The following is a 12,501-nucleotide window of genomic DNA, read 5'->3' as shown; positions in this document are numbered from 1 at the left end:
ATGTTCTAGATAATCATGCCGCTACAAAGGTTCGGGCTCTGGTTCTTACTGGTGGTGAAGCTCCCCCTGAGAGCTTCCGATTGGCCCTCAGCGTATCTGGCATAGACGGCCACAGTGTACTCCGTCAGTGAGGTCAGATTCTGCAGCAGCTGAGTAGTGACGGGGCCCACCTCAAACTGGGTGAAAACACCAGACACATGAGGTTAGGGGAAATATCATGGGCTCAAGCGTACAACCTCATACACAGAAACACTATGTCTGCATAACATTGTGTAGTGAATATGTGGTGTGATGGTAGCCCTTTGCGATGGCAGGTTGCTAAACAATAGCTGATGTGTATATTTAATCAAGGCTGTACTGGTTGTTGCATACAGTACATGTCTCAGTGGGGACCAACCACATAACCAGCAGTACAGAAACTCAGTGGAAAAACCCCATACCTCCTTGGACTCTGCGCCCCTGGTCTTCAGATACACAATGCGGTAACCTCTGACCTTCCTGGACGCTTCGTTCCACCCCAGCTGGGCAGAGCTGTGGCCGACGTCCGTGATGCGAAGGTTACGTGCCGGGGAGAGCGGCACTGTGGGAGGACAGGGCAAGCAAAGAGAGACGGAGAGATGAGGACTGCTTATTTATGTATCAATGCTGGAATACAAATGCATGACAGGTCAAACTAACACCGAAGTGCAAGTTAATGACCAAATGAATTTAGCTTGGGTAATAATTAAATCTGAGATAACAACCTAACCTCAAATGAGAGAGAGAAAGAGCAAGAGGATGACTGAGAGAGATGAAGAGTCACAGAGATAGAAAGTGCAAGGGTAGGGCACACACTCATGAGAGGATGATTCCCAATGTCATTGCATAAACCATAAACACTTTAATTAACCATGGAGAGAGTCCCACCGGCTAAGCACTGCCTTTCTCTCTCTCTCTCTCTCTCTCTCTCTCTTTCTCTCTCTCTGCCTAACGCCCTTGGACTAGGAATCAGGCGTGTAAGCTTTGTAATTCACCCTGCAAAGCTCAGGCTCTGCAGTTTTTCCATCAGACAGGCCGGGAGCAGGAGGGTTCACTCTCCTCAATTTAGCAGCAGCTCAGAGCCGGAACAGCCCGAGCAGAGGTGCTCACACCACGAATGGGGAAGGAGCCCAGGCAGAGAATTTTAAAGTAGCGCTGAAACGTACGGGGACAAGCAGTGGTTTCCTTGCTAACCCTCATTCCCCAACCGCCTGATATCTAAAAAAAAATTGTCGTAGGAGTAGGAGAAGGATATTGCCAATGAAAATGATATTCCTCTCTTGATTGGTTTGAATGATCCTTCATAACAACTTCATAAAACTAATAAAATAATTAAAATTAGTTCATAAAACTTAAAATTACTCATATTACTCAAACTAATAAAAAACTAATATAAGGCACAATTACAATCACACATGATAAGTATGCATACTTACACTACATCTTGGACACACAGATTAGACTTATGTCTATTTTGATGTGTTAGGTCTCTCCAGACACCAGTACAGATCATAAGATATTCATGATCTGATTAGTCTGTTACTGTTTTCTGAGGGTATATCCTATGACTGTTAATAATTAATGTCAGTATAATTAAGCATCCCAGTTACATCTTGGACCATGATTCTACTGCTGGCTGGAGATATTGAGTGAATGACAAAGCAATCTTTTCCTGGACAGCTTTCCCTGTGACTTACATGTGGTTTCTTGACCAGTCATAGGGTCACTGGCGTCGTCTCCATACATGGCGTAGACGGTCACTGTGTATTCGGTGTCTGGGGTCAGACCCTCCAGCTCGACCTCTGTCACAGTGTCCGCCACTTTCACCTAGTTGCGCACGCGCATGCGCACACACACACACACACACACACACACACACACACACACACACACACACACAAACCAAAAACAACAAGTTTAGATTCCGTTTGGGCAAAACGTCTGTGTGAATGCTAAGCAGCAGACTCCCCCATAAGAGCAGTAAAGTCCTCAGTCCTTGAGGGTAGTGGCACCATCCCTCCATCTAGACCAACTCATAAAGCCAACATGAATGGAGAGAGCTTAGGTTTCTCCAGTTTAGAGTAGGAACACGTTTTAGTGGTAAATTGGCAAGTGAACGGGTCTTTAAATGGAGTGCCTGAACCTGGTGTGATTATTCTGCCTGAAGGGAGTGTTATCTCATAATGAGAATTAGGAGCTGGGAAAAGCTCTAATGGATACTCTTAATAATACCCTACTCCCTCAATTTGACCTCAATTTTCTTTCCCCCTCCTTTTCTGCTCTCTATCTCTCTCTCTTTCTGTCCGGTTTCTCTATCTACCCTTCACACCCTTTCACTCACTCCATCTTCCACCCGCCCTGAAATGTTAATCTTCCCAAATCCAAACCTCACACCCATCATTACCCTGCCACCACCACCATCATCTCTCAATCTTTTTGTCTCTTCCGCTCACCTCCTTCTCGTCGGCTGGGTCCCCCTCTGTGAGTGGGGCGTAGAGGATCATGTACCCCGAGGCGCCCGCCGCGCCCTTCCAGCGGACCTGCATGCTGTTGTGAGTGACGTCGAAGAGCTCCAGGTTGTCCACCATGGGCAAGGCCACTGTGGTTGAGGCAGAGAGGCAAAGTTAAAAAAAAGAACTCAGAGGACAAGCCACAGTCACCATCTATCAGTTTGCTTGGCTGTTTGCTGCACCCCCACCCCCACATACACACACATGGACGCACACACACACCCATCCCCAATTCACAATGTTATTAACTTTGAGGCAAGGTCAGTCTATAACTGATATACGCAGGCGTGCAATAACGGCTCTAATTCCACTCGGCCGTCAATGAATAATAGAAAAACAGAGAAGTGTGATTGTGGGCCCTGATTGCAGTTCCGGGGAGAAGTGTTGCACAGATAGCCCCCAAAGGACAAGAGAAGAGCTATATTAGGCAACAGCACTAACTTCCATTTAAACCTGTTTCCTGATGTGCCAAACACACCATGTAGTGATTAGTGGTACACAGAATCACATTTTGTTCCTTTGCAGAAACTTCAAATTGAAAATTGCTTTTTGACCATTACATGGGTTTGTAGATTGCGATGTAAGTGGGAATGTCTTGTTTTTTTGTCAGCTGGTTAAAATACTCTAAAGATGTGCAAGATGTGCATTCATACTGTTTTCTCATTTCATCAGTGCTATTTGTGCTACATTCTTCTCTCTTGCCATTAGATCAGTTTCCACACCATTTCTTGTCCCTACTTTGCCATTCTGCTGTTCAGTAGCCATTGTAAGATGGACTTTCTGAGGGACAGTAATGCGTTTTCCACTGCTATTGTGCTGTGTTGTGAGTCAGGGGTGAGTCATTCGGTTCAGAGGCACTCACACGTCGTCTCAGTGCCGCGGAGAGCTTCGCTGGCGGTGTTGCTGTAGACGGCGAATACGGCCACCTGGTACTCGGTCAGGGAGTTCAGGTAGCGCAGTACCACCGTGTTCTCGTTGCCGTTCACCACCACCTGTGCAATGGCAACCATGGTGGTTATTATAGAGTGAAGGCAAGCACACACACACACACACACACACACACACACACAGACACACACACACACACTGTACTCATTCAAAACATCAACACTCACTTCAAATTCATCTCGTCGCCATGCACACACCCACAGAAAAATATTCTCTCTCTCTCACTTTTATCTATCCATCATTCAACAACAAGATGCTCACAAAAGCTGTCAGTCACTAATACACTGTCTGTCACATACACATGGTTTGTCACAAACACACCCACAAGTCAACGCAAAAACAAGGCTGCTCATCCTCTGTGAACAGATGGAGAGGGCCAAGTGGCATTAGCACATCCAGCATGAGCCTTCATTTATTAGCGGCAGCCCAGCTCAACCTCGTCCTCTCATGTTTGTCTCAGCACAATAAGCTGGTTTCATGAGTGATGCAAGAAAAGGACGGCTGATGTGGTCCAGATGTGGTTCTGTGCGTGCATGTTGCTGTGTGATGCTGAGGCTGAGCAGCAATCTGTATGCGTGAAAGCAGGAGATCTTGAGATTACATCTCCTGAGTTTTCAAGAGACATCTCTGAGGTACTCCATATTAGTGCTGGATACTCACTCCGTTAGTGAGGGAAATTGTGCAAAAAACTAATCTCACAAACACAATAACACAGACACACAGACACACAGACACACACACACACACACACACACACACACACACACACACACACACACCTCCTCTGGCTTGTCTCCTTTGGCAGGGTAGTACACCACGCGATACTTCTCAACCGCACCGGGCGCATGTGTCCAGGTCACTCGGAAGCTCCGCGCCGTCACCTCAGAGGTCACCAGATCACGCGGGGGAGCAGGGCTCTCTGGCTGCGGAGATTCACCTAAAACAACACGCCAGAAATATCAGGTGCTGTTTGTTCCGGCAATCAGGCAACTTTATGCCTCATTAATCACTTAGTCAAGAGAAAAGGCGAAGCTGCAAAAACGTCAACAAACTATATATTTCGACTCTATGCGGCAGATGACAAAAACAAGAGACAGACAAGGCATGTATGCACGTGTAAGATTTGGGTTTCTCATCCCAAGATTATAATTATTAAAATAGTCATTTTACATTTTAGAAAATAAAAGAAGCTATGTGATACTGCCAGAATTTCTCATACAGCATATTACCAATACATAAACATCTGTATTTTCTTATCCTAAACCAATCCCAGGAGTCGTAAGCAGCAGGTCTCTCTCATGCTTGCCTTTGAGATCCTTGTTGAGCTGCTCGACGCGATCACAGATGGTGCGGGTGAGGCCTTCCACGATGCTGCTCATGTCGCTGAAGTCTGCCACATTATACACATGGGTCTCCTGAGGAGAAGAGGCGATGGCCTTCAGCTCATTCTCGTCAGCGTTCTTCACACCTTCACAACACAGTCATAACAGCTGTTAATGCTCAAGCCCGGCGAGAGCCCATTTTACTCATGAGTGACATCTATGTACAATACATATCAATAAATCTTTCAGATTCTCTAAGCTAACATCCACAATCTACCAATACAGTAACTGATCTCTATCTAACCAACATGTCTATTACTCTGTCATATGTGAAAAATAGCACTGGCATGTATGCATTTAGCATAGTTCTAAGGAAAGTACATCATGAAATTAGAACTGTTATCACCATTGCTTTCGTCTTGAATAAAATAGTGATTGACTGATAATGACATACATAATTCCTTATTTCCCTGTGGAAACTATACTCTAAAGTCTTACCAATGGCAAATAGCTCAATTCCTGCATTCCGGAGACTCTGAGCAGGAGGCTGCACATCATCCTGTGATTTCCCATCTGTTAGCAGGATGCCAATTTTGGGAATGCCCGTCCTGGCCCCTGACTCTGGCTTAAAACTGTTCTCCAAGATGTACGTCAGTGCAAGGCCTACAAATACAAACATGTATTGATTGTCTTGGTTCAGGTCAAAAACAGCAACAGATTCAAAACAAGCGATCAATGCGAGATGGGGATAGAGACAACCTCCTCAAAATCACAAATGACCTCTGGGTATATTAAAGTGTCAGGACAGTTGCAGAACAGACTTACAATGGAGAGTTTTCATACAGGATGCCAATCTGTCACACTTACAGTACATGGCTAACACGATGCCTGTTAATTTAGACCTTTACTAATGGCATTTTAAAAGAAGAACCACAAATGGCCCAATCTGGAACATGTTAGATCCAATGCATCAAATGCACGTTGATTGTGTCTCAATTCTCTGTGGGTGTGTATGCATTCAGTAGTCTTAATTACCAACCTGGAGCAATCCATGTATCGATTAGAAAACTCGTGGACTTGCTAAGACCAAAACAAATAAAGCAGGATTGTTGTCCACAAGGAACTACATCTGTAAATGTCCTATCCAGATATTAAGTGTCTTGTGTTCATTACAAATTCATTGAATAAAAGCTAGAGGCTCAGTTGCTTTGGCCAAAGTAGCATTCTGAATGCTAGAGCACAGCCTCTGCATCAAGCTCATTTATGGGTAGCAGAAATAAAAGAGTAAGTAAAGTAGGTGAAAAGCACAAAAAATGTGAAAAGGCAAAGAGAGCCCAGGGAAAACACAGCAAGCGGTATGAGTACCAGTGAGTGTGTTGCCTCCTTTGTATGGCAGGTTCTTCACAGCGTCAATCACAGACTGTTTGGTCGTGTGGGCATTCAGATGCCACTCAATCCGTGGGTCACCACTGTACTGAGCCAAACCTGAAAGCAGACATGTCCACAGGTAGAGAACTCTCACCAGAGTAATATTATGTGGACTGACATGCTGTCTCAGAAAGTGAAAATGCTTAATGGACAGAGCAGAAGATAAACATTTTAGTACATTTTGAAGAGATGTTCATTAACCGTTGGAGAGACTGAAGGGAGGGTTCTATATCGAGGACCACTTACCAATTCTGGTCTTGTCTGAGCCCACTGAGAAAGCACTGACCAAGTTCTCCAGAAACGCTCGGACCAGGCGGAAGTTGATGCGGCCAATACTCCAGGAGCCATCGACCAGGATCACAATGTCCGCAGTGGCTGGGATTTTACATGTAAACAGGTCCACTGCAAAGAACAAGATCATGATTGACTACTTTCCACCATAACCTCACTGAAACAGATTATTGAACTTCAAGGAAAATGTGCACAAATTCCAAACTTTTGATGTGCAGTTGGGGTCAAACAAAAAACAATGTAAGTACATGATGAGTACAATGTAAGTGGTGAATCCAGTCATTTTCCTTTAAGTTATTTAGTAATTTTACATTTTCAAGGAACATTTTCAGTCAAGCCCACTAAGATCTGGAAATTGACCAAATACAACACACTCAGGTAGTGTGAGAGTTTGGTCACTCAGCTGTAAATCCCAAGCTTTCACTGAGGAATGAGAAGGCCAATGGGTAAGGGCACGGATGAGCTTACAGTGACTGGCTGTATGCATCAGAAAGACGACCCAAGGATTTTAGATCAGGCACTACATCTCTGGAGTGAGCCAAATTACTTCTTTAACGCCTTGATTTAACTCCACATTCTTCCTCATTTAGAGTCAATTAACTCTAAATCACTCTGAATGTGTGTGTTTTTTTTTTAAATAGAGCCACAATGATATACAGTTTGCTTCACAGGATATGAAACCAGATTGAATGTTTATTCATTTTCAAAACACATATTGCACCTTGTGTCATATATGTGAAACATATTACTACGAATTCCCAGAGCACTTTGGGCATTGTTTCACCAGCAAACTGTTCTCATCATAAATTAAACACATTAACCCTCGTGAGGCTTGGTAAACATCTGCTGTTACCATGTATGAAAAAAACTCTTAATGTACTCTTGACACACACTATTCTTAGAGCACATTTGACAGCACAGGTGTGTTGTTATTCACGACACGCGTTCTCCTTAAGTTGCACTGAAGACAAAAGACAGCTCGATGCATTTAGAGCAAATCAACATGTGGCTCAGTCTGCGGCCCGAGTCCTCTGTGGTTTGGATCGAGCTGATTAGTTGTGTGTGTCACAGCCTCGTCGCCAATCCTGCAGTAAATTGCTGCAGCCCTGATAGCTCTCGGTGACAGAAAACTTTTTCTTTTTTTTTCTCCTCCCGTCATTTTCATGCAGACTGAAGAAGCGGCGCTGGGAGAAAAGCAAATCTTAGCGCCGAATCGCTGGTCTGAGCTCCCTGGGGAAATAAGCAAACATGAAGAACATGGTGGGCTGATGGCGCACAAACACAGGCATCAGTTAGTCATCAGCACAAAACTCATTTATCAGTCCAGGGAATCAATGTCTGAAGACCAGACTCTATTCTCTCCTGCCAGGCATGCATACACTTAGCATACATTACATGACTATACTTTTTACTGTCGGGATCTGATTATCCTACCAAACTCCCAGAGCTCAGCTGACTAATGTTGAGCAGATTACTTTGAAACAGAAAAACTGTGCATAATGACAAACTACTGCAGAATGCTGCAGCCCATCCACAGCATCCTGAAGATAACATACACAAAAAGTGAATAACAGAGCACTGTTCAGCGAGGCTGAGAAGACTACCAGTGTAAAGAGGAGAGAAGGCTTAAACAAATGAAAAGCAATATACAGCTGAAATGTAGAAATCGTTAACAGTCAGTAGACTGGGGAAGAGTCAAATAAAGGATAGCAGAGGAAAATGGAGTAGAACAGAATACAGTCGAACAGCAGACATTAGACTAGAGCTAGAGGGTGCTCCATAGCAGCGAATAGGACAGAGGACCAGGAATAAGATAGTATAGAACCGTGGCGTAGAGTGGAATGGACAGACTGGTTAAATCAAAATAGGGGCAAAGTAAAAACAAATAGACTGGAACCGACTAAAGGTGAGTGGACTGGTATTCAGCGGAACAAAAGATGACAGCTGAACATGAAGTTACACTATGGGGAAAATGCCCACAGTAAATGTATGCTCCGCTTATCGTGCCGCAACACGCTGGGACTCTTAGAAAGGAATCTTATGGTGCTTTCCCTCAGTCATTTAACTTGGCACGGACGGCAGAACGAAAGAGCAGCGCCCTCACCCACAGCCCAGCTATGCAGATCAATTGCTCCATACATGTCTCTACAGAGTCTGAACGTTGCTCTTGGAACAGCAGGGGCCACCAAATGAAAATCTTATGTGTATACTGTACATCAATAGCCTGGCGAGCCAGACCCACATTAAAATGTAGGGTCTGGGCACTCACTGTTCGCAGTGCTCAGTCCGAGGGGCGGGATAATCAATTGTCTTTCAAATTCCCTCTGCACGCAATAGGACGCAATAGGATATTTGTTTTCAAGTAGCAGGGAATTCAAGCCAAACCGTTGCAACTCTGCCATCAATCATTATGTTAAGCCCACCAAACGACTCTATACATGATTTCAATGTCCTGATTTAAGTTTCGATTTCTGGAGCTCACAAGCCAACGGAGAATTACTAGACTAGCCCTGGCAGCAAATTTGCTGCCGCTAGGGGCGCGTCTAGATTTCTAGGCTAGTACATCGACATAAAACATAAATTATGCGTGTTGACAGTGTGTGTGCGCAGATAAATACAGACGCACTCAGGTGAAGACAGGCTAATTTGAGGGAACGTGCAACAAATGAAAGCCAATGGAGTTTACCCTGACTGATTTCCACTGATCACAGTAGGGGAGCAGAGGCGCTCGGAGCGAGAGAGCAGCTCGGAGTGAGAGCGCCTCTAATAGCAGGGCCCCTGCTCTGTCTGTAAAATGCTACCAGCTGCGCTGAGGAGGGATCTTCTTTTGACAGCACAGACCTACAAAAAGGAAGACCTCCAGATTAGAGGTTTTGAGAGGTCATGGGGTCAGAGGTGAGAGGTTGCCAGTAGATTGTCGAGGAGTGGAGGCGTAAAATTGTCCTATCCCGCTTAAGAAGATTTGTTGTCACGTAGACACTTGCATTTAATTGGCATGACAGCTTTCACTCAGTTTACTTTGAATGAACATTGACATGAGTTAGTAGCTGGAAGCTGTGGTTGAAAAACAACGGCTTAATCTGGCTGGCTGTACTTCAATCTGATATATCCACTACTCACATTTGCATGCACACTAAAATATGCATTGGCTGAGATCATTTCAAGGGGGTACTGACAGCTCTGGAATGCATACCTGTCCAAGTGAAGTGAACACGCAGTGCATCACTGTTAACTGCCTGAGAGAAAGAGCTCACTTCAAGCTGTTTCAGTTTGAGTTATCATAATACTCTCAGTGACCGGTGTATCCGGATGCTGCCTGGGCATATATCATAAGTGGACACGTACACCCCAATCATGTTAACCCACCCACAATCACACACACACACACACACACACACACACACACACACACACACACACACACACACACACACACACACACACACACAATGTGAAGACGCTGGATGCAATCTTCACTGTTCTAGGACATTGTGTTAATAATTGAATGAGCTTTTGCACATGTGTCTCAGGCTATTAACTGAACCACACCCACTCTTGTGCTCTTTAAAAGGGCCAGGGTTTTGGTTGGAGTGGGGAGAGTCTCTTTTTGGGCTACTGAAAGGTGCAAGTTGTTGTGTAATGTCCATCTTATATTTGTCTTTTTGTTAAACTAGTGCAGTGCATGTTCAGACATACTATTCCTGTAGAAAACCCGTAGCCTAATTACATGCCCGCAGGTAGGCCTGCTTTAAAAATAGGACGATAGGGAAAAACATCATTCCAGCTAAGCATTAAATAGTGAATAGTGAATATTATATTATAATACATTATACTGAATTTGCAGTGAGCAGAATTGGCTCCAGAAAGCCAGAAATGGCTGCATGTGGCATTTTTTACAGATCAAAAGGACATAAGCCTAAATCTTTGAGTTAGGACTATAGCATATGTTCAGCCAATTGAGTAACTTTGTTTATTCAAAGCCTTAAGACAGTAAAGTAGCCTGGGCTATTCAAAGTGTCAGTTTGCACATAATTTTTATGTCATTTTGAATAGCCATTGCATTTGTTGGCGTGTTGTTGCAAAATCCGCAGAATCATTTTATGCAAGCAAACTGCATACGTGTCTTTATTGTTGAGTTCAGACATGATAATCATCCAAACATCTTGCATCTTGACCCAGTGTTGCTTCAGTGTTGCAAAAACACTGTTTACGCTCTCTGTCTCTGGTCCTGCACTGTGCTGTGAGAGGGGGAGTGGCTACAATAGAGCGGAGAAAGCCAATATGTGCTTTTTTTACCAATATATTTAACAATATAATTTGCAGTACTTATCCAAACAACGTCAAACTTGGCACTGCACTTACTTGTGCCCGTAGCATGACACCTGTCAAGTTTGAACTCAAACGGTTCAACAGATATGCCAATAACAGACATACAGACGTTCCTGTCATTTATAGATAGATGTAGCTACATGTATGTTTTGTTATCCTATTGTTTGTAGTGTCTATACTTGTCAATGTTGTATACCATTCTGTTTGTCATGTCATTTTTGTATAATTTTTCTGTTGTTGTTCTTAGTGCTTTTACTTTTGCTGGCCCAGGGCTCCCTTGAAAAGGAGATTTAAAGGAACCGTATGTAGGATTTTGGCCAAAACTGGTACTACAATCACTTTCAAAATACTGTAGAGCGGTGTACACCGCAGATGTGGTAACTAGAGCAGAGCTGGCAACCCAGATGCCGAAACACTACTGACTTTGTGATTACTAGGTAGGTGGAGGGTGGCGGATCAGGCTAGAACACAAATATGTAAACATCAACATCAGTTGAGGGCTGCAACTTCACTTTTTTAAATGACGATATCCTGGCCAGACTACTGTTGTCAGTGATATAAGTATTTGAAATTAGCATGATTTCCTAATGTCTAGTGACAAATCAGGGCCATTTTATGATTAATTGAATTACATTTCTTACATACGGTTCCTTTAAGATCTCAATGCGACACACCTGGTAAAATAAAGGATAAATAAAATAAAATAAAAAATTAAAACAGTTAAATTGTGGACACTTTGTCACACACATACACACTCACACACATACACAACGCAAACAGAGCTATATCTATCACCAGCGACCAACTTCATATCTTTAAAGAGCACACACAGGTATACACAGATAAATAATATGTGTAGCTCCCCCATCCCCCACTCCAAGCCCCAAACTCATTCTGGAACTCTAATTGCTTCTAAAATAAGAATGCCGGCCCCTTTGTCTTCTTCTTCCTTTAGTAGATCAATCAGTAGACGGCAAACCTGAGACATTAAGGAGTAAATCGATTTCATAATCTTTAAATCTAGCCACACGTCAATCATTTAGTCACAACCAGTGAGGCTGCTGCCTAAAATTCCAACACAAAGTCATTACCAATGCCAGACAGTGAACAATGCGCAACAACATGTAAGAATGTTAACAAGCTGAAGCTCCCTGCTACCAGTAGAAATAACAGCTACCTTGGCTATCGGATACTGCAGAGGCTTATTGATGACCACCGCGGCGAAATGTCTTGTCACCTGTCACCTAATTGAAAAAAGTAACCGGGCCCTGGAGATGGAATGGGAGCAGTGTGTTGCTGTGAAGATGAGCAGAATAAATGGCACTACAAATGAAGCATTATACTGCCAAAATCTGATGCAATCCTTCACCCTCACTGACAACCACAAACTCCAACCAACAAACCATGCACTGAAATTCTTACTGAAGCCTTATCACTCCAAAAACACTATAGATCATATTTAGCAAATCAAATTCCTTTGAAAAAATGAATGTGTGTACATATCATTTCGTCGTGACCATAACGATTTGTTATTTTTAGGGTCTTAGTCACTGTCACTCTGAATACTGTTTGTATCTGCTGCTCAGTCATGACCAACTGCCTCTGACCACTGCCTGAAGCAGAGGTGACAGACCAGTGCTCTCCTCTATGATTTT

At 43.6% G+C, this 12,501-nt stretch overlaps 1 protein-coding gene across 6 annotated transcripts in view; it reads right to left on the bottom strand.

Annotated features, from left to right (window-relative positions):
• Positions 1-12,501, bottom strand: part of LOC121695500 (collagen alpha-1(XIV) chain-like) — a 59,881-nt gene that overhangs the window by 36,149 nt on the left and 11,231 nt on the right. For 5 of the 6 annotated variants that reach the window (XM_042076392.1, XM_042076393.1, XM_042076394.1 and 2 more), the window contains 10 exons: positions 6,473-6,628; positions 6,164-6,283; positions 5,297-5,461; positions 4,783-4,944; positions 4,256-4,413; positions 3,391-3,520; positions 2,472-2,617; positions 1,716-1,845; positions 441-580; positions 50-176 (listed from right to left, as the gene is read on the bottom strand). In XM_042076392.1, coding sequence (XP_041932326.1) covers positions 50-176; positions 441-580; positions 1,716-1,845; positions 2,472-2,617; positions 3,391-3,520; positions 4,256-4,413; positions 4,783-4,944; positions 5,297-5,461; positions 6,164-6,283; positions 6,473-6,628 — 1,434 coding nt within the window. Of the gene's footprint in view, positions 1-49; positions 177-440; positions 581-1,715; positions 1,846-2,471; positions 2,618-3,390; positions 3,521-4,255; positions 4,414-4,782; positions 4,945-5,296; positions 5,462-6,163; positions 6,284-6,472; positions 7,748-12,501 lie in introns of all 6 variants that reach the window. The other variant, XM_042076397.1, reaches the window with a different exon arrangement.

This window comes from Alosa sapidissima, chromosome 21, assembly GCF_018492685.1.
Source record: "Alosa sapidissima isolate fAloSap1 chromosome 21, fAloSap1.pri, whole genome shotgun sequence".
Taxonomy (NCBI): Eukaryota; Metazoa; Chordata; class Actinopteri; order Clupeiformes; family Clupeidae; genus Alosa; species Alosa sapidissima.
Note: the sequence above shows the minus strand (reverse complement) of the source record. Positions and strands in the feature narration are given on the sequence as shown.